The sequence below is a fragment of the Pelophylax lessonae genome (assembly GCF_965119305.1).
Source record: "Pelophylax lessonae genome assembly, chromosome: 5".
Taxonomy (NCBI): domain Eukaryota; kingdom Metazoa; phylum Chordata; class Amphibia; order Anura; family Ranidae; genus Pelophylax; species Pelophylax lessonae.
The window spans coordinates 415,114,893-415,137,981 of record NC_138772.1 but is presented as its reverse complement, the minus strand read 5'-3'; the positions used below and the strand labels follow the sequence as shown (position 1 = coordinate 415,137,981).

Sequence of the window (23,089 nt, the reverse complement as noted above, 5' to 3'; positions counted from 1 at the left end):
ACAAACTATTTCAAAGTTAAGGTAAACATGGAGTTAGGCTTTGGGCTCACTGATGACCACGGAGGGTCTCAGGGTTTTTACCTTTTTTGCAATAAGCAACTAATTAGCTCTACTTTTACTACCACACTTAGAACTTTTCACAGCACATATAGGCTAGTCTCAGAAACCCATGTGTTTTCATTGGGATTCAGAGGCCCAGCTGTTTTGCATTAGAAAATGTCAAGCAGCCTCAAACCATAGCCACAGGGCTGTTGTGTGAAATGTTTTAGACAATATAACAGCACAGGCATGAGATTTACACTTTTTACTTAAACTTGAATGTGGACAATGAAGACATTAGATTGAAGTCAGAATTGTACCATCACTCATCAGGCCTGCATGTGAGATGACATGATTGCACTTGAAGCATGGTTGATGACATCATTGAAAAATCATGACAATGCCAGAGCCTATTGGCCGAATGGGACCCTACACACATGTTTATGTGCAGATGTATGTTGGATGGTAAGGAATAATGTAAAAAGGACTCTTTTTTTCTACTATGACACCACAGCTGCAGCATTCTGGGAACTATCCAGCTTCATACTCCTGGGAGAGGGGGTGCTACACAAGCCTACATTAGTTTAACCAACATCCATTAACTGATTTAGGAACATTTTCCAAAGCAATGCATTACTTTTTAAAAAATGTGTTTAGAATTCATACAGCTTTCTCATTAAACCATTGAATTTCACCAAGGAAATAAATGTGTATGTTTAGAATTGGGTTGTGTTTTATTAGTCATATGCTTTCTGAGTCTGAATCCCTGTGATCGAGTCTTTCTTCTTCCTTCATAATTTAACTCATTTTATTAGACAAAATGCATCTTAAAATGAATCTGGTGGTTTTAATAACAGACAGACAAAAGTTACAAGTTGCACCCAAGTTGAATAGTTGGTAAAATTGGCAATTTTTATAACATATACTTTTTTATTAAATATGTAAAAAGATAAAACGCAAGTTATTCACATATTCATAGACAAAAAAACCTACTCTATCATGCGACAAGTTGTGTGGATGGTAAAATGAGTGTGATACATCCAAATAAGACTCTTTCCATCTAATCAGGACTTCATTACCTGTCTATTTATATTTAACAATACATATGTTTACATTCCTTACAGTTTACATTTCATATAGAACTTTTTATGATGTGCTACTCAGTAAAAGAGGAAAGAAAAGAGAATTCGGAAATATTAATAATAAAATAAAAAAAATGTATACAGCAGTACAATCTACAGAAGACTGTCGCACTTTAAAAATTTCAAAACCAATTGACCAGCTTCTTAAGGCTGATTTACAATATTGGCATCCTTACTGCACTACCAATTGCCACCTACAACCCCTTGGGGCAGCCATTTAGGAATGTTTGTGACCCTCAGTTTTTTACATGTCCACATTGTAGCTCACCAAATGGTTTCCATTAAGTTCCCACGTCAGTGCTTTTTAGCGATCACACAGGTTGTATCATTAGTAAAAGTGGTTTAGCTCCTAAAATGGTTTGCCCCAGCTATGTGACCTTGTTCAGCCAACAAAACAGCTTTTTTAAATAGCAGTTTAGGGCACTGCTTTGTAGTAACAAGTCTCTTACTTGGCCTTAACAATGAATGCTGATCTGTGACTAGTGATTTTAACTTACTTCGTACCACTCTTTGCAATCAGTTATTTTTAAAAAGGTTCCAAAAATGTCTTCCTAAGCTACATAAAGAGAACAATGCACTTTAAAGCTGTTTGTGTAGTCTTCAATCCCTTTGATACGCCATTTTCTATTAGAGGTAGTATATGCATGGGAAAGAATACATTGTTATTGGCGATATTGTGAATTACAGCTTATTAATACTGCATTAGATAACTACAGTGCATTACTATTGCCTTGTAAGCATCATATGATATTGCCACTGATATAAATATTGTGTTACTGCCGTGAACTCTTAGGAAGATAAAGAAGTGGAAACTGAGACTGTCCCTGTAGAAGCTTTTCATGGAGACTGTACTAGTAGAAGCTTTTTTTTTTCCTTATTTTAGTGTAACTATCTACCTTCTGCTATTATAGTGCTGTGCTGTTACCGTTAGTTTTGAGGGACCGTGGCAGTAAAACAATTATAACAGGAATGGGTCTCACTATGTGATCAGGCTGGGCTCATCCTAACAACGCTATTGTTAAAAAGGTTGGTGCAGTATGGAATTTATAAAACAGAGGTTTGTTTTTAGCCAGGATAGAGAACAAACGTCCATATAAAGCACACAGATCTCAGAGATGAGCACTCCACGTGACCCAATAGTAACACATACCCACATAAAAACTCAATTTTCATGTGAACTGCAGTTGGCAACTTGCTAATTCAACAACAAAATTAACAAAATAGAAATGCAATAAAACACTTACAAAAATATTAATATAATATGCATTTTATCCAAGTAAAGGAAAATAAAAAAAAAAAGCTATATGTTCTAATGGGTGTCATGTTTAGGGATGTAAAATCATACGTAGTTCTCAAGCTGAAAGTATTTCCTGCATAGGATAAAACAATCCTCAAGGTATGGAAGACCTAGAAAGCAAAAATTTTCCTTGCAAGAGTCAACTGAGCTAATCTACAAAACCTGTAAGGGAAGTAAGAAATGAGGGCGCTGCCCAGAGCAACCAGCCAGATTCTAACTGTAACATTTCTAGTGCAGCATGGAGAGATGTAACCTAATTGGGTGCTCTGAGCAAACATTTCTCTTCACCTTTCTTTATAATATGGCTCCATTCCTCCTGCAATGTATAGTGACAGGGAGGCAAGTAAAGATTATTGTAATATACAGTATATATTGGTGGCACACAGAACTGCATATACACTATATGCACTCTAAAAAGATGACACGATCTTTATCTCATGACTGCATTTTAGTACAGTAAAAGGGAAAAACTACTGACCCCTCTAACACAAAAAACATTACATCTGCTTTCTAGTTATCCTCTCCGCTTAACTCAACAGGTTTGTATGGGACTTGTGTAAAGTTTGTTTTATGATTTAGCACTTTTACATTCGTGATACGTGGTAGTGACACTTCTTAATCATGACATGAATATATAAATATTCTACGATATTACAATTAGAAGCAAGCAGTTGGAAAACAAGGAGATAGCTCACTTACAAATAAATAAAAAAATAAGGGAAAAGATCTGAAAACAATCTGAAACAGTCAAGTGTAACAAGCTGCTGCCGAGTAGCCCCTTGCCCTCTCATTTCTGCATGGGCTGGAATACAACTTCTGTAAACACGTCTTAGGGAAGTAACTGGTACAGAATGCAGTGGTTGGCTGGCGCTCACTATAGTACATTACATGGTAAGGGTGTGCCGATACTGACTGGCCACACATTGCTCTCCTGAAAGAAAGTCCCACGTGAAATGACAACAGTGAGGGGATGAAAGAATCGGTGGTCAGTATTCATCCTGCTGCTGTGGATCCTCCTGAACGTGGTCATGTTCATCGACTTCATGTTGGTCTGTGTGGCCTTCCTGTAATTAAACAGACATTATATTTTTAGAGTTTTGTACTTTTGATACAATACAGCCATTATAGGCACAATTTTTTGGACAATGATAATCTACCAACAAAGGTTGGACCAGTGTTTCTCAACAGAGGTGCCAAGGCACCCTGGGTTGCTATTTGGGTTGCCCAAGCACAGGATCCAGTGTTCCCTGGGTCTGCATCATGAGTAACTATGGTGCAGGTGGGCTGGTCACCAGCATAACAACAACAACCAATGAAACTCTAGGGAAGGACACACAGCATTATTCACTGCTATGATTTTACCAGCCACCAGCTTGCACTTTAGCAATGAATGCCGTTGATTCAGAGCAGGTGGCATGCAGGGCCAGCCCCAGTATTCAGGAGAGCATGGAAGTTTGACTCCTCCAGACCTGCTTCACCTCCCACCCTCTGGCTGGCTGCAGGAGCCAAAAGACAGTGCTTTGAAATGAAGAGGGGACAACATGATTAGGTGGGCTCTATGATGGGGTAACTCTAATGTGATGAGAGGGTTCTGATTAGGGGACTCTGTGGTCATGGGAAGACTCTAAAGTGATGGAGGGCCTCAGTCATTGGTGTACTCTGATTAAATAGGGAGCTCCCATGTATAGGACAGACTCTGATGTGATGGACGGGACCTCTGACATGATGGGGTGAGGTCCTCTGGCATGGAGTTAAAAGAGGGTTTTATGCATCATCCAGGTTTCCCAGTAAAATTAACAGAGTTTTTTGCATTTTAGACTGGGTTGTCCCAAGATTTTGCATACTTTTAAAGCGTGACTGAAAAAACTTTGAGAAAAGTTCAAACCATGACTTGAATCATTTTCCTGCTGATCACCATTCTGCTTTTTAAGTGTACAGATACTTCTAATAATAGATTAATATTTCTGCCAAAGCTGAAAGTTTTCAATGCAACTGGACACTTTTCTGTTATCCGTGAAAGCTGAAAGTTTTCAATGCAACTGGACACTTTTCTGTTATCCCAGAAACTACGCTAATACAATGCCATTGACCCTAGCATCATGACCAATAATTACATACCTGCATTTTTATGGACGATCTAATATACAAAGCTAGAAAATGGCATACACTTTTACACATATCAGACACATATCCGTCACAAAACAGCCAGACACATATCCATCACAAAACAGCCAGTCACATATCCGTCCCTTGTGCTGATTTTTATTTTTTATTTCTGACTATATGTAGGTTTTAAGAATGTAGTTGCACTTGATATTTTGCATTATGCAAACAGTTGCAGCACATAATCTTCCTGTTGTGGCTAATATACTGCAAGTAGTGCGACAAGAATAGGTAGCTATTCTTAATATTTTGATTGCATTTTGCAAATATTGATAATCAGATGTGCTAGCTTTTATTCATGTTTCAGTCAAATGATTGTCTTCTGTTTGTCTACTTTAATGTATATTTTTTTTATTCTTACCTGGAAGGCAAAAGAACACAACACTCTAGTTAAAAATCTTTTTGTGTAATAATGAAAATTTGCTATGTGGAGAGGCACTCATTGCCACACCTCCTCTTAGACTGACAGCCACAATGCTCAAACCAGTTGCCTTTATCAGGCTATATGATCAGCCATGGTATTGCTTTATTATTCTGATTGGAAATTTGATTATAATTTGCACTATTTGTGGTAGTTTGTATTAAGTCCTCATATACTCAGTGATCCACCTTCCATCTACATTCTAGGATAATTTTGCCATTTTCAGTGGTGTTAGACATGTCCATGTTTGTTTATGAAAGGGAAATTGGGTTGTATGCATCACTGAGTAAATGCCTATATTTTTTAGGTTCTTAATCAACTGTGAAAAATAATGTATGAACTACTGTATATAGATGATAATTGTACCTTGCCTCTCATATGGTATTGCAAAATGATTGCTGCAGTATATAAAGAAACCAAATATATGTATACAGAGCCATCTAGTGCCCAGCGAAGGTAATGCAATTTGTGAATAAAGTTCTATACTAATTTTAAAAAAGGGGGTAGAAAAATTTGGGACTTTAATTGAGGACATGACATGGTAGGGTCATAATACCTCCTATATCGTGTTATGTATTTATATTTATATTTTACATGTAAGGAACTGTTACTTGAATACAATACTACCTCATTGAATATTCTGTTTATGTTTATTTGCCCATGAATTAAATGCAACATTTTATACTTATTATTTGGATATTCTGTTTTGTCATCAATTCAATGTAATACTATTTTTAAAAAATATTCTTGCTGTGCTATGATTTTACATATGGACACACCAACCATATTCATGATATTATTTATCTGACCAACTTTCCCTGATTGCACCTTCGGTTTCATTTAAAGTCCTAACCTCCCTTTTGTTTTTAATCAAGTTCTAAACTAAATTGGGTAATGTTTGTTTATTCCTGGTACTAGCACAAGACAGGATTAATCTTTATTGCCTTCAAATTGTCAAGGAGTCCAAAAATCATTGAATGGCAGCTTCTACAAGAGGCTTCTAATGAAAGTGATTTGCTTTCTGTCCATGTACTCTTTAACCTGTAAACATGAGTATCAGGGCTCAGATAGTTTTATGTAGAACTGCATAGATGTAATGCAGTGCCTTACTGATATATTCAAGTTGTACATACAATAGGTAACATGCAAAAAGACATTCATAACTAATAAATACCACTTGATGAATGTGACATTAGATGTGTTCAGTGCAAATCACAAACATATTCATGTTAATACAAAATAAGTGTCCATATGAAACCTACAATACTTCATCATGATGTATATTCATTGGTTGCTGGCCAAGATTCTCTCTTGCTCTTTCAGAAACTCTCTTGCATTATTGTTTTGAAATTGCACTTTGTATACATCTGACAATATAGGGAAAGCAAATTCTGTAGCCACTAGATCTCATCCTAACATGCACAGTGAAGTCATTCCGATCCATCAATATCATATTCCATTGAACACGCTAGGCAAAACGGTTTCTTGGAAAAGCTTTGGCATCAGTACGATTTGAAGAGCTTTTCAAACACTATGCAAGGAAGAAAAAGCTAGCAGAAATAAAGGTTTCATAGCAGTCTTTAGAAGTGATTAGTTAAAAATGAATCTAACCTTTTATACTGAAAAAATTTAACTGTAGAATTTGCACTCTTTACAAGTGAATATAATGATGCATCACTTATGGGCCATACACACTATAAGATTTTCTGAAGACTTTTTCCTTTAGACTTACCAAAACCATATAATATATGAGGTCAAACCTAAACACTTTCTATTTGTATGCAATCTGGCAGGCCCTTGCACTACATAGAAAAGGTAAATCTGAAGGAAATCTAACCACAAAAGTTGGATAGTGTGTATCCAGCTTTACACATACACAAACCTTTACAAAGTCACCTGAAATGTTGGAGCACAGAGCCTCTCCAGATGACTAACCTTCTGATACTGAATTCAAACTTGTATTCCATAAATGGTTGGTGAAAGGCTAAACATAAATTTAACTTCTAACTTGACAATAAAACGGCAGTACGATGGCAGTAGGGTATAAAGTCCTGATAGATAAAGAAAATGTTTCAATTGACTTGTCTACAGAGTACTTGACAATGGAGTGAGTTCTAGGAGTCTGACTGAGAAGAAATGTACAAACAGACTTCACAGCTGCCCTCTTGTGGCCCACTTCTCTCCGCACATTTCAATTACTACAGCAGCCTACCCCTTTTCCTGTGACCGTGTTACCATGTATCATTGCCAGTGGGAATGATAATAGATCGTCAGCCTTAACCTTTAGTGGCCTACTAAGCTCTACACCTTTAGGGTTCATTCACAAATGCAGAAAAAAAACACCATGTTTAGATGTGTACAGTATAATTATTTTTTTTTTTTTAATGCATCTAAACGCAGCGCTATAGTAATTGAAGAACTCATATACACAGGTGTGTCTACAGGCAAAAAATGAGTGTTGTGTTTAGCCACACAATAAAAAAGAAGGCTACAGCTGCACCCAGGGCTGCATAGTTCTGCAGGTTTTACACGTGTACACTCAATTCAATGAACTGTGTGCGTCTAAACACTGTATATGGTTAAAGGCCTCAATCACACAGATATACCTATCCATAGACAGACAGACTGAAACCTGATCTGTGCATCTGACCTGCATAGATGTGCACTCCAGTATGTGTATGGAGACCTGTGCATGCTCATACAGCTGGCCGTCTGTAAAACAGGCTGCCTGCACAGAACACCTGTGCATTCCTTGTGCTTGATAATGGCCTTTCACATGTGTTCGATACATTTGTGTAAATGCGGTCAAATGCAGCTAAAGGCATATATTTTATGTAGGATCTTCTGCCAGCAAGAACCTGCGTTCCATGTAGAAAACATGAATATGAATGAAGTGCGAATGAAGAACTGAACATTCACTATTGATGCAATGTATGACTGATTTAAGTCTCAGCGTGATTAGGCCTTGTGTAATGGTGTAAAGCATGATCCTGATTTTGGATCCAAGGCTGATAGTGTATTATATTGCTGGTGTAATTCTCTAAAATCTATTGATATTTATCTTCATATTATATTCATATTATAATAAGCTTAAAATTGAAATGTCAGTACTATGAGACAGTAAGGATTTTCTTCATTGCATGGTAGCATCATTCTAACATGTTTCAGGCAGTGGGGGGCTGACAGAAGTTTTTGGTTACAGGAAAGAAAAGCTGGCCGTAGGACCTCATTGATGGGTTGATAGCCATACAGAGAGAATATGTATGCTGGAGGCAGAGAGGTACACAGGACACTGTTGTGCTGAGTGTCCAAATATACAACACAGTGTTTAAAAAAATGTGTTTGTGGTCAGGAAATCAGTACATATTTAGCCATTTTTTCTGGAGTTGTGATTTAAAAGCAAGAAGCTCACTTGCATGCTTGTTTACTGTGACACTGCGACTTGGGCTCATGGGCATTTGCCAGTCATGACAGCCAAGTACAGAGGTTTTCATTCTCAGAGCTGGGAGGAATTTGTAGCTAAAGTGACTAATCTGCCCTTCAGCAGATGATTGTCTTCCAGCAGTAAGATTATAATGTCTTCCAGCAGTAAGATTATAATAATAATGGAGAGGATCTGTTCAAGAGATGGAATTCACATTTCAACCACAGTCAGCAGGGAATATATAGTTTTATTCTCTCTTTTAATCATTTCTGTAAACAAGAAATGCCCTCTTTCTGAATTGAAACCCTTAAAGTAAACTTACCTCCAATCTAGGAGTTCTCACATATATCAGTGTTGCTTTAAACAAGCAGTGCTGAGAACCTGCTGAAGCCTGCTAATTAAGCAGAACTCCACCCAAAAGGGGACATTCCGCTTTAAGGACTCGTTCCCCGCCCCTTTTGCACAATTGGCACTTTTGAAGAGTGGAGGTGGGGGGTGGGGGGGCAGGTACCTGCTCCCACTTCCGTTCCTAGCGCCGCTGCAGTGGAAACAGAAGTTCTTCTTCCTCCCTCCCCTTTGCAGTCTTCTGGGACACCAATACAGGATGCGCCGCGCGACTCGTGCATGTGTAGTGGGTGCCCGGCTGCGAAGCCGCAAGCTGTCACAGCGGGTGCCGATAGGGAAGATGCCACCCCCGAGGGAGGATGGAGGAAGAAGATGGCTGCGGTGAGCTCACTGTTGGACCATGGGACAGGTGAGTGGCTGTTTTTTAAAAATCAGCAGCTACACTTTTTGTAGCTGCTGACTTACTTTTTTTTTTATAGGTGCCTGGAGTTCCTCTTTAGGTAACAACCAACCCTACCAATTAAGCAAGTCCAAGGGGAAGCTATATGGGATCTGCCACTGCAGAGGTTTTTTTTTTTTTTTTTTAAGTGAAGGTTCTCAGGCTTCATTCTGGACCCTGACATGAGTACCTAGTAGGCCACTGACCTGCACATAAATGCTGCTAGTGATGTCTAGATCATCTCTCGCCTCGATTACTGCAACTCCCTTCTCATTGGCTTACCTTTAAAAAGGCTATTTCCCCTTCAGTCCATCATGAACGCTGCTGCCAGGCCCATCCACCTTGCAAACCGCTCTGTGTATGCTACCCCTCTTTGCCAATCCCTCCATTGGCTGCCACTCAACAAACAAATTAAATTCAAGTTACTAACCATAACTTACAAAGCCATCCATAACTTGGCGCCCAGCTACATCACTAAACTGGTCTCAAAATACCAACCAACTCGTTCTCTTTGTTCCTCCCAGGATCTCCTGCTCTTTAGCTCCCTTGTAACCTCTTCCCCTGCTCGCCTCCAGGACATCTCCCGAGCCTCTCCCATGCTCTGGAATGCTCTACCCCAATCTGTCCGACTATCTCGTACTTTGTCCACTTTCAGACGATCCCTGAAAACATATCTCTTCAGAGAAACCTATCTGGCAACCACCTAACAACTGTAATTTTATTATCTCCATCAGCCCATCCCTCACAGTTATTAACTCTTGTATCTCTTGACCCTTCCTCTTAGATTGTTCGCTCTAACGAGCAGGGCCCTCTGATTCCTACTGTATTAAAGTGTATTGTATTTGTACTGTCTACCCTCAAGTTGTAAAGCGCTGCGTAAACTGCCGGCGCAATATAAATCCTATATAATAATATAATATATATGAATAATGTTCTTGTTGATATACAATAATAATAATGTCTGAGAGGTCCATACTTTTTAAAGGGACTCACCAGGTAGCGATGCCAGGATGCATACCATACATTTTCCTTCTCAATGCTTACAAGCTGACGTCTGCGTGAACTGTGCATGAAAGCGATTCTTTCATTATAACAAAAATAAATAATAAAAAATTGGATTTTTGCACTTACCGTAAAATCCATTTCTCTGAGTTTATGGACGGACACAGCACTCCATAAATCATAACTACTGGGTTATATTGCCTCCTCCAGGAGTAGGACTAGGCAGAACAAAAAACACCTGGCTACGCCCATGGGCCATCCTCAGCTGGTATATAACCTCTCTCTCTGCTCTAGGTAATCCATTTTGTAGCAAGCAGTGTTCGAAGTATCAGAACTCCATAAAGGGGTGGGTGCCGTGTCCGTCGATGAACTCGGTAAGTACAAAAATCCCTCTTTCTCTTTTGTTCATCGACAGACACAGCGATCCATAAATCATAACTAGTGGGACATCCAAAAGAAGTGCCAAAAGAAAAATGAGGGGTGGGGAAAATAACCCAAGGCTAACCATAATAGCCCTTAACCATGACACAGGAGCTTTAACCAGGTCACCGCAGCCCCGTCCGAAGAATAAAGGTTTAAAGAAAAAACACCCCTCAAGAGGGAACAGCCCATCTTAAACAGCAGCTTGCAAAACCTTGCGGCCAAAAGAAGCATCCGCAAATGCCAAAGTATCTACCTTATATAATTTTGTAAAGGTATGCACGGAGGATCAAGTGGCTGCCTTGTAAACTTATGATATTGAAGCCTGATGACAGAAAGCCCAAGAAGCACTCAGTGCCTGAGTAGAATGCGCAGTGACAGGGAAAGGTGGAACCTGATCTTTAATGGAATAGGCCTGAGTCACCGTCTGTCTGATCCATCTGGAGAAGGTAGCCGAAGAAGCGGCCAGCCCATTTCTTGGTCTGTCTGTAACCACAAAAAGTGAGTCTGACCTCCGAAAACACTCACTAGCTGCCAAATACACCTGAATCGCATGAACCACATCTAAAGTATGCAAAGCAAATTCCTTGGGATGAGCCAGCTTGGGACACAAGGAAGGCAACACGATGTACTCATTCAAATGGAAGGTCAGAGACAACTTTGGGCAGGAATGATGGACTGGGAAAAAAAAACACTTCATCCCTATGGACCACGAAATAGGGACTGTGACAGGATAATGTCGCCAATTTCGATATCCTGCGGGCCGAGGTAATGGCCACCAATAATGTCACCTTCTTGGAAAACGTCTCCCGAACCTCCTGAATATTCTCAAATGGCGGTTTCTGGAGAACCGAAATAACACTAAAAATTTTAATCCCATGGCGGCAAAAGAGACCGTACAGGTGGAGCCACATGTCGAACCCCCTGAATGCAGGTACGAATGAAAGAGTGCGTGGCTAGGGGTCCCTGAAAGAAGATTGCCAAGGCAGGCACCTGGCCCTTGACGGTACTCAAGGCCAACTTCTGATCAAAGCCCTGTTGAAAAAAAATTATTTTTGTCTTTCTGTAAAATCCTTTTCTCTGATGTCTCTTGTCTCATTGACTCATTGTTTTATTGACTGACAGCTTCATATCTTCTTTGACCCTTGGGTTATGCTGCTCTTCATAGGAGTAGAACTAGGCGGAAACAAATTTGACTACGCAACTGAGGGCAGTCCTTGGAGGTATACTTCCCACTTCCTGCTATAGGACTTCAATTTGTAACAAGCAGTGTCAGAAGAATACATAACCCAACTCAACAGAGGAGTGGGTGCTGTGTCCGTCTATGAACATCAGAGGAAAGCATTTTGTGGTGACAAAAATCCATTTTTTTTCTTTCGTTCATTTACGGACACAGCTCCATATCTTCTTGGACCCTAGGGACGTCCCAAAGCAGTGTCAACATAAGGGGTGGGAAAAAAAAACACAACAATGCACATAATTCCCAAAAGGGCTAAACATAGCCAACCAGGTAACCAGGAGCTGAACCAGGAACAACTGGAGCTCACCACCAGAGAAAAGAGAAAATACACCCTCAAGAGGCAGGAACCTCTGCAACGGCAGCCTGCAAAACTTTGCGGCCGAACGCAGCATCCGCAGATGCGAGTATATCCACTTTGTGAATGTATGCACAGACGACCATATGGCCGCCTTGCACACCCGATCCACCAACGCCTGACTTAGGTTAACAGGGAAAGGAGAATCCTGACCCTTAATGGAATAGGCCCGCACCACCGTCTGCCGGATCCATCTGGAAATGGTCGCAGCAGATGCGGCCTGCCCTTACGAGATCCATCCGTAAGGACAAACAATGAATCCGATTTACGATCAACTCAGTCGCCGCCAGGTACACCCTGATTACCCGAACCACATCCAGGGAATGTAAAGCAATTTCTTTAGAATGTTTTGGCTTAGGACACAAGGAAGGCAACAAAATATCTTCATTCAAGTGGAAAACCGAGACAACCTCAGGAAGGAACAACTGATAGGGACGCAGCACCACTTTGTCCCTGTGAACCACCAGGTAAGGTCACCGACAGGACAACGCAGCCAGCTCTGACACCCTGTGTGCAGAAGTAATAGCCACCAGGAACACCACCTTCTGTGACAGAGTAAGCAGAGGAAGTTCACGAGTATTTTTAAAGGCGGTCTTTGAAGAACCGACAGTACCAGATTGAGGTCCCACTGAGGTACCAGGACCTTACCGGAGGAGCCAAGAGACGAACCCCCTGGACGAAGGTATGAATCAAGAAATTTACAGCCACCGACCGTTGGCAAGGCGGAAATCTGGCCCTTGGTGGTGCCCAGAGCCAAACGCTGATCTAAACCCTGTTGTAGCAGACAGGACATCAAAAAGGAACAAGGAGAACCACCACCCCCACCACTAACACCGGGGCCAACACTTTTGTGAACACCCGAGGAGCTAAGGTGAGACTAAAGGGTAACGCCACAAATGATAACGCTCCTCTCCCACGGCAAAGTGAAGAAAACGCTGGTGCCCGACATATATTGGAATATGAAGGTAAGTGTCCTTGATATCGATAGAAGCCAGAAAATCCCCTTGATTTAGAGATGCCGCCACTGTGTGAATGGGCTCTTGGAACCACCCGCAAAGTTACAAGTGGATTTTTGTCCCTTGTCCTGCGAGCCCGCGGGACGAAAGGGCGGTTTGTGAGCTGAGAAGAAAGGACCATGTTTCCGACGAGGCTCTTTGTACTTGGCAACCTGTGGAAGCAGAGTACTCTTACCTCCCGTAAGACCTTCAATGATTTCTTCCATAGAATCTCTGAACGGGTGATCTCCTACAAAAGGGAGATTAGTCAACACCTTTTTATAAACCTGGTCCGCAGACCAGTATTTCAGCCAAATCATGCGGCAAGGGTCACAGCTTTCACAGACACTCTGCAGGCCAAAGGGGCCGTATCCAGAGAGGCATCACAGATATACTGCAAGCCCTGTATCAACTGATCTGCCAGCTCAGGAGGATGTTGACCCCCTTTCAAATCCTGGGGCAGAAGCTTAGCCAATTCTGTTAAGGTCTGGGAGACCAAGGTGATGGCAAATACCAGCCTCAAAATTGAACCTGCTATGGTGTAAAGGTATCAGACCAGAGCCTTTAGCTCTCTTGTCCACAGGGTCTTTAAAAGACGGGGAATCCTCTACTGGAAGAAGCGTGGCTTTATTTCATCTGGAAACCTGAGGATCCACCACCAGTGGAACTGTCCATTTCTTCAAAAGGGACTCTTCAAAGGGATACCTCCTAGCAAAACGCTTAGGTATCCCAATCATGCATTTTGGGGATCCCCACTGACTTGCGACAATCTCGTTGAAATAGGCAGGAAAGTCACCTTGAATGGTCTGCGGGTACCATATTGCACAAGTGACTGCAGAACCACAGTCATGGCTGCCAGAGCAGACTGAGAACCAGAGGGTCCCGCTGCTTCCGAGAGTGGGTCAGGTGGCGATACATGCTCCAGGGCCTCAATGGTTAACCAATATGTGAAAAAAATTTCAATAAAAAAAACCCTCGTGCCGCAGTGGTAGTACTACAAGTCCCAGTGCACCAGCAGCGTTGCTATAGCAGAAAGAGGGAGCTGTGCACCCACAGGGACTTACCACCACTGACTTAGGGAAGGATGCAGAGCACCAAGCTGCTTGCCATGCGGCAATCAGAGAGAAGGAGGAAGTGCCATCACTTTCGCTAGAGGCCCACCGCCTCAGCAACGCTCCACAGAATACAAGAAAATATTCCCCTTCCAAGGTATCCCCACCTGAAGGTAGGACACAAGTTTAGGGGAGACTCTGCTGTGCACTCTGCACTGGTCTCTGCACTGGGACCCCCCTGCACTATACCCACACTGCAAGTAGCAGGGCATGCACCTAGGGGTCTCCTACACTGGGGCCCCTCCAGACTACCATGGTGGGACACACACTATCCCAGGACCCTTACAGAGTGTGGATAGTGGGGGAGACCCCAGGGTTCTCTGCTGCATTCTCTGCCCTGAGACCCCCACAAGACTATAGGTCCAGACAGGGGGGAATGGGAGTGGGGGAAGCCCAGCTCAGTGAGGGATTTAAGGATGGGAGGAGGAAAACTGCATGCAGGTCCCACCGTCCCTGGAGGTCACCTGCATCCACCCCAAAGAAAACCATCAGTGTTACCCTTCCATGGTGCGGGTAACGCTCCAGACATAACTCCTTGCCAAAGAAGTAGGGGAGCTGATGTCTGTGACTCAGACCCAAGCCTGGTTGTATGTGACCCTTCGAGATGTTTAACTCGCAGGCCGGCCTCTGTCCATGAGGCTTTGTGGCAGCCAACCTAGCGCATAGCTGTGGTCTGCACGCGCTCGCTGGCTGAGCTAAGGGGACCACTGGATCTATATTTTCCGGCTCGTCGCCCAGCCTAGCAGTTGATTGTAGATCTCTCAAGAGAAAAAACAAAAAAGATGTAAGAAAGGAGAAAAATGCTAGGACCAGAGATCCCAGCCGGGAGCCTAGGTCCTGACTAGACAGATTAAAAACTGATTACCTAAAGCAGAGAGGGAGGGTTATATACCAGCTAAGGACGGCCCTTGTTTTGCCTAGTCCTACTCCTGGAGGAGGCAATATAACCCAATATTTATGATTTATGGAGCGCTGTGTCCGTCAATGAGTGAAAGAGAAAAGAGCAGTTTCTGCAGAGCCTATTAGTGCTCTCTCTGGAGGAGGCCAAATTCTCGACACTTTGCGGTAGTGTTTAAGCTCGATTGCTTACACTTTGCTGTGTATATTCCTCTTGGGCCATCATTGTAATATGCTGCCACACTGACCAATAGGTATGTGTGGGAGATCGGAAGTAGCTGGTAAGCTTCAGCGATGCAATGTGCAATCAAAATGTCCCAGTATTTACACAGAGGAAGGGAACCAAACGTTTCTGTAGGTGTCTGCACTTTATACCTGTCAGAAGTTTTTCAGCTTGTCAAAATGACAAAATCACTTTAAAGTTAAAATAAATAATGCTCTGGTGAGGTTCAGTAGGCCCATAGTTGAACATTCGGTGCCTACTGAACTTCACCAGACTAGGGGAAAATTAAAAGTCAGTAGCTATAAGTTCTATAGCTGCTGACCGATTGCCTCTTGGGGGATAAGGAAGGATTTTTTTCCCCTGCTGTATCAAATTGGACCATGCTTTGCTAGGGTTTATTTTCACCTTCCTCTGGATCAACAGCGGGTATAGGATTGTGTATATGGGATTGTATGGTTGGGTTTTCAATACTGTCTAACTATGTTACTATGACTTGTAAGAAACACATACTTATCACCCTTTGAAATCCAACCTGGTCTTCCAGGGTTTGTTTCCCAGGGTTTCTAATCTTCTGTGCCATCATCTTGGATTTGGGTGTCCGCTGTGATTTTCTGATCACCTACAACCAACTCCTTACTGCACATGTGTGAAACCTGGACTGCAGAGAGACTGATCCTGTAGCCTCCTGGGATGTGTGATGCGCATCCAGAGACGCTGTAGTATAAGGGGTGGCACTTAAGGGAAATGCATTTAACTGTATAATACTGTTTTTGTAGCATTCATAAAGCTGTGAAGGTAGTTCATTCAAAGTCAATGAAGCCCCACTTTTGCCATAAATTACACTAACTGCCTTGCATATTTGACTAGTGCAAGTAAATCTGTTCAATCATTTGCGCTGCATATCTCTGTATGAACAATGATCAATATAAATGGTTCTTCAACATCCCAACACACTCATATTTTAGGGAATAACTGTAAAGTAGGCAAAATTCAAGCAGGGTAGACCGCTCCAGGTGAGACTGGGATCAGGTGCCGGTCGGATCCGCAATCCAGGATAACTTCAAACAAAAAGGAATGACCGCACTTCCGATGAATTTTCAAAGAAAGGAGTATCTTTATTCCACATCAATCAAATGGCAGGTACAGGTACACACTGTGAATGCAGGACAATCGGTGGACGCGTTTCACGACTGCATATGTCGCTTATTCATCACCAGTGATTAATAAGCGACATATGCAGTCGTGAAACGCGTCCACCGATTGTCCTGCATTCACAGTGTGTACCTGTACCTGCCATTTGATTGATGTGGAATAAAGATACTCCTTTCTTTGAAAATTCATCGGAAGTGCGGTCATTCCTTTTTGTTTGAAATAACTGTAAAGTAACTAAGTCCATTTGTATTAAAAGTTATATGGGAAAAAAAAGCCTGATAATGTGTGCTGCCACTAAACCTGCTTTTTCATAGGAAATGACATAGTTTTGAGATTGTGGGTTTATGAGCATACACCTACGTGATCATCTGTAGAGTAGAGGACATCCATTAACCTCTGGACAAGATCGTCACCCTCTTGTCCATGTTCCTGGCACAGAAGTTCGATTTCCCTCAGCTTTCCAAAGTAGAAATCTCGTTCTTTTTCAACTCCTTCAAGGGCAAGCTTTAATGAATGCACCTAAGGTTAAATTGGATAAACAAAAAACACATTTCAGTTTGCATACAGGGCAAAAAAGGGCAAAAACGTATATACACAAAAATGTTCAAATTACTTTATTTTAAATAGGATAGATCGTGATTTAAACAGACTTGGATGTGGACTAGTTTATTGAGAGCTTTCAGCGTTTTTGAATGGCTAGACGTATTAATAGGCATTGAATGCTTACAATCTAACAGTTTTTTAGTCTCACAGATAATAATACTTCATAAAGAAGCACATATATTTCTGTAGGTGGGATCTTTAGTCTTTCTACTAACAAAGTAAATATATCTTTACCCCTTTTTATTTCAAAGGAGTATTACCCAATCAGGTCGAGGCTTGTTCACTAATTTAAACAGTCTTTCTATGTCATCTGCTGAAGTGTGTTCTCTAAAAATTCCTATACAGAGAATCCAATAGAGGGCAAGTGATACTGCATTTCTGCATGTCCCTCATCAACCAGCAGAGTATTCACAGGATTATTTGGAAAGAAGTTGAGGCCTGTTACATCCGTAATGGAAGCTGAGGGTAATCTCTAGTCTGGAGACCCAGAAAGATGGACATACTCCAGAACTGAAGGTGGGGGAAAAATCCTAAATTTTATGTGGTCACCAAAGCACTAATAGTAGGGAAATCATCCACTTGTTCTGGTGACAACTGCCTAATTGGGCCATCCCCTCACTTTGGGGAGATTTCTTCTGACTTCGGGTTGTATCTACAGGGCAATAAATCCATGTGGTTTCAGAAAATGTATTAAATTAGAGGGAGTAACGCATACACAATTATTATTTGATTTTCTCTGAGTGCCCCAGATTTGTGCAGTTGTTTCAATTATTTAGCCAATCAATGAAAAATAAGCAATATGTCACAACAGTGTGATTACCGAATTGTCAACTTTGTATTTTATGTTACCCTGTTTATGGGACATTCATGTTATATGTTTTTTTGCCCTTTTTTTGTTGATGATTTTAATGCAATATATAAAAAAATGTGATTTTTAAGTATGCAGTGTCTGCAAAGTCCATGTTTCCTCCTCTTTAATTTTTTTCTGATTTCAATTAGGATGTGGCACTTATTACTTTACTTATACGCCCAGTTTACCGCTATCTGGGAGCGTATTTTTCAGCTCTTCATTCAATGATGTTGAACTAACACATCTATTGTATTATATATGATCAGTAGACTTGGGCTCTAGATATAGAATTTAGATTTGACCACCACTATGTTTTTTCAGATTTGTTTGACACTGTGCTACTACTTCCCAAGACCAATCTGTGTGGCTTGGACTATTTCATGTGCATAGGCCCAATAAGGTTACCTTCCAATTCAGATTATAGAGGTTGCATTACCTGTTCATTAAGATGTGCAACTTGTGTTTCCAAATCTTTGTCACTTTTTCCTGAAGAACTTGGAGCTGCTTTTTTTGCAGATGATGGACGAGATGACGTGGAACCGGGTTTTGCAATTGGACTTGATCTTGCAGCTCCTGGGGGAAAAAAAAACTATAATAATATATCACATAAAATAATTGACAGTAATACAATTTTGCATACTAGCTAGCACGTAAAATTTCTGCCAAATATTAATTTATATATATATATATATATATATATATATATATATATATATATGCACACACATATACATACATACACACACACACACACACAGTACTGTGCAAAAGTATTTGGCAGGTGTGAAAAAATGCTGTAAATGAATAAAGCTTTCAGAAATAGAAGCGTTAATAGTTTATTTTTTTTATCAATTAACAAAATGAGTAAAAAAAAAAAAAAAATAGTTGACTGAACAGAAGAGCAATCCAAATCAAATCCATATTTATTGTGACCACCCTTTGCCCATAAAACAGCATTGATTCTTCTAGGTACACTTGTACACAGTTTTTGAAGAAACTCAGCAGGTAGATTGTTCCAAACATCTTGAAGAACCATCAGGGAGAGGTGTGTGATCGGCCCCAAATTTCTGATGCAACAGTAAAACCACCCCGATTATACAGCAAAGGTCAAGAACTATCTTCAGCGTAAAGAACAAGGAGCTCTGAAAGTGATGGTTTGGCCCCCACAGTACCTTGATCTCAACATCATCGAGCCTGCCTGGGATGACATGAGACAGAAGGATTTGATGCAGCCTTCAACCACATGTAGGCAGGTAGAGGTTACTTTTGCCCCAGTGAGGGGTTAACCACACTCCTGGGCTTTTCTTGGCAGGTTTTCTTGGGTCTGACCATCCAGTCCTGTGTGCTATAAAAAGACAAGGGCCCATCCAAAAGGGTGTTCCCCAGTCACATACAGTCTGTATGGAACCTGCAGTTCTACCTGAAGATGCCTGAAGAATTCCTGGATTCTCTGCCAAGTACGGAATCTGCCAAAGATGGACTCCTGTTGTGGTATGCAGCCACAAGCCTGAGCTAGAGACTAGGGATGTTAGGGTAATGTCTGAACTATATTCCAAACAGTTACCTGTAATTGTCATCATGTTAATTTAATCTTCAAGTAAAATTTCTAAAATTTTGTCTTCGACTGGTCTGAAGTTACTTAAGGGACGCAATATAACTGGCAAATATAGTCTAAAGCTCGGGTCACTAAACACGTTGAGGTATGCAGACAGCAGCACAAGAGAAGATACAGTGGTTACCAAGGGTAATGGAGGTTTTTCTAGTAGCCTGTTGTAAACATGTGCATTGGCAGGTGAAATAGCCGTTTGCAGCAAGGGAGATGTTGTTGGCACTCCTTCGGCCATGATCCATCTCCCATAGCAACAGAAGCAGATTCTCACTGCTGAGGTCCTCAGCCTGTGCACAGCTACAAAAAAAGTGCCCCTTTCACACTGGCGGACCCGTTACGATCCGCCTTGTAGTTTTTTTGGGCGGATCCGAGCGGTCACCCCATGCATCTCTATTGGTCATCAGATGTCAGCGGAGACATTTCCGCTGACATCCGATCCGTCAAATCTGGACGGATGGAAACCCTATTTTCCATCCGTCCAGCGGATCAGATTGGATGAGAATGGACAGACGGTCCATTTCCATCCGATTCCCCCATAGAGATGCATGGGGACCTGACAGCTCTGTCTCCACACACAGCGCGGAGACACAGCTGTCATCCTCCTGCTCAGCGGGGGATCGGCGGATCGATCCCCCGCTGAGAAAAACAGAGTCCGCCTGAAGGACTCCATGTGTGAAAGGGCCCTAAGAGTTAAGTGAAGTCAAGTGCACACATGAGGTGGAGATTTACTAAAACGGGTCCACACAGAATCTGGTGCAGCTGTGCAAAGTAGCCAATCAGCGTCTAACTTCAGATTGTTCAATTAAGCTTTGACAATAAAACCTAGAAGCTGATTGGTTACTATGCACAGCTGCACCAGATTCTGTGTGTGCACCAGTTTTAGTAAATTTCCCCCATGGAGTTTGCACTAGGTGCACAGCGGGACCCCACACCATTACTGGGAGCGGTGTAGCAGTGATACACTCGAAAGGTTGGAGAGGGCATTTGCTCTGTGTACCCCTCTTAAATGCACAAGTAACCGCAGTGATGCTTAACACATCGAGAGAGTTTATAAGAGTTTGTTCAGGTTTGTCATCTACCAGGTCGTAAGCGTAGCTCCAGTAAAAGTGCCCCATGTGTACAGCAATGACCCTGTACAAAGTGCCTAAAGTAGCCCAGAAGAACCCACCCTGGTATGCCTCTTATGTTGCCCTTGCTTGGCACGTATTGAGAAGAGAAGCATGAAGGACGTCATAACCACCCTATCACACAACCCTGCCTACACACAGAAGATCTGTGGTAAGTTTCCCAACCTACCTGCCGAGTTCCTTCAAAAACTGTGCAAGTGTACCTAGAAGAACTGATGCTGCTTTGAAGCCAAAGGGTGGTCACACTAAATATTGATTTGATTAAGCGCCGGTTCACACTACCGTGACGCTACTTCCAGGGGCGACCTCCGAGATCGCGGTGCGAGCAGCGCGCCGCGACCTCGGAGCGGCCGCCACGGACTTCATAACATTGAAGTCTATGGCGGTCGCCTCCTGGTCGCCCCAAAGAAGCTCCGGACCCTTTTTCTAGGTCGGAGCGACTTGTGTCGCTCCTATTAGAACGGGTCCGCAGCTTCCCTATGGGAGGCGACCTGCGGCGACCTGTGAGGCGACCAGGTCGCCTCACAGGTCGCCCTAGTGTGAACCGAGGCTTAGATTTTTCTTCTGATTGCTCACTTTGCATTTTGTAAATTAATAAACATAAACAATGAAAATATATATTTTTTGAAAGCATTCTTACTTTACAGAATTTCTTCACAACTGCCTAAAACTTTTGCAAAGTACTGGAAATAATATATATATAGTTATATATTATGGATTTACGCTTTAATTGGCTACTGTTTTTCTTATAGAAACGGTCTTTCCTGGTGAAAAGTAAACTGATATTTGCCATGCAGAACAATCTATATTTCTGTTGTGTTTTACCGTGTTAATACACTGAGAAGGTGCTGAGAAAGGCAAGAGAACACAATGTCACTATCTTGTGTATCTGTTCTTTCCCTACACACAAGCACACATGCTCACATTTTGAAATTCCTGTGCTAGCCCACACTTTATGTCCCTCTCTAGTGGGATGAAAGTGCAGTTCAAGTTTCAATTTACAATTTTGTGGTTTTATACACCTTCTTCACCAGATGTCAGGTGAAGCTGAGCAGGCTGCTTGTGTCATGAGCCCTGTTTTGACACCTATGTGTACATGGACTTGATGCATGGTGAAAAGTATCCGCACATTTTAGATGATTATCACCTAACTGCCTACTAATCTATGTGAATACGCAGGTGTTGTAATGATTATACTATTTCACTGTACTGCCAAACTTAAAATATACAAACCTTTATTTTTAGATATTTGCTGAGATGAGAAGAGCAACACCATTAAGTACTGAAAATGATTAGTCCTTCACACTAACACAAATTGTCTTGGTTTTACAGACACCTACAATGGTTAGTAGAAGTTAAAAAGGTTCAAAAACACAAATCACTTAACTATCAAAGAAACAAATTGCAGTCTGTAGAATTCCATCATATAACAACATTATAAACAACAGGTATCCACCTGATTTCTATGGTCATTTTTAGCATTTCCCTTAACTGGTATCTGATAAGAATCATTTTCTTTTTTTTATGTTTTCTTTTTTTTTTCTTTTCATTTTCTTTTTTTTTTTGTTATGTTTTCTTGTTTTTCACTTTTTTTGGGAGGTAGGGTTACTTGGGTTCATGTAGGTCGCTCCTTGCCTTATTAAATGAAGACTCAATTTAAGCATACAGTCTGAACATAGAAAACTCATTCTGGAGCATGCATTCTTATTACTACCCACTGTGCTAAGCAATGTGTCCTAGTGTATCTGGCTATTTACTCACTACTATTTTGATGTCAGGTAACATTACATTGAAAAGATTAAAACGGAAATATGTTTTGTAGCTTTGCTCAAAGCTTTCTGAAACTCAAGGGAAAGCTTGACCTTAAAAAAACATCTTTGTGGAAATCCCCTGGGTCCAGAGTATAAAAAAGAGCTAAGTATAGAACTGCAGCCGGAGAACTTATACAGTAAGATTTATTCAGATTTTAGTTCACAGTAGTGAATTTAATTAAATCATTTTCTAATTGGTTGTTTTTGTGAAATAGTATATTGCTCTTAAAAATTTATATTAAAATGTTTTTATTTGAATGCAGTGCACTACAATACTTTGGTTGTTAACATCCTAATGTACAAACAAATTAATTGATGAACAAATTGTTTTGCAAAATAAAATAATTTTATTTTATGATTATGGTATCTGGTTGGCTGAAATGCAACTATTTTACTATAAACACTTGAATTCAATACTAATGC

The 23,089-nt window shown here is 41.2% G+C and overlaps 1 protein-coding gene across 2 annotated transcripts in view; it reads right to left on the bottom strand.

The window, feature by feature from the left end:
- Positions 1 to 750: 750 nt before the first annotated feature.
- The window catches only part of MAPRE2 (microtubule associated protein RP/EB family member 2), a 246,291-nt gene continuing 223,952 nt past the window's right edge, over positions 751 to 23,089 (bottom strand). For both annotated transcript variants that reach the window (XM_082258688.1, XM_082258687.1), the window contains exons 5-7: positions 18,556 to 18,692; positions 17,027 to 17,185; positions 751 to 3,542 (exon numbers count right to left, since the gene is read on the bottom strand). In XM_082258688.1, the coding sequence (XP_082114814.1) occupies positions 3,465 to 3,542; positions 17,027 to 17,185; positions 18,556 to 18,692 (374 nt within the window). In that variant the 3' untranslated portion in view covers positions 751 to 3,464. The remainder of the gene's footprint in view (positions 3,543 to 17,026; positions 17,186 to 18,555; positions 18,693 to 23,089) is intronic.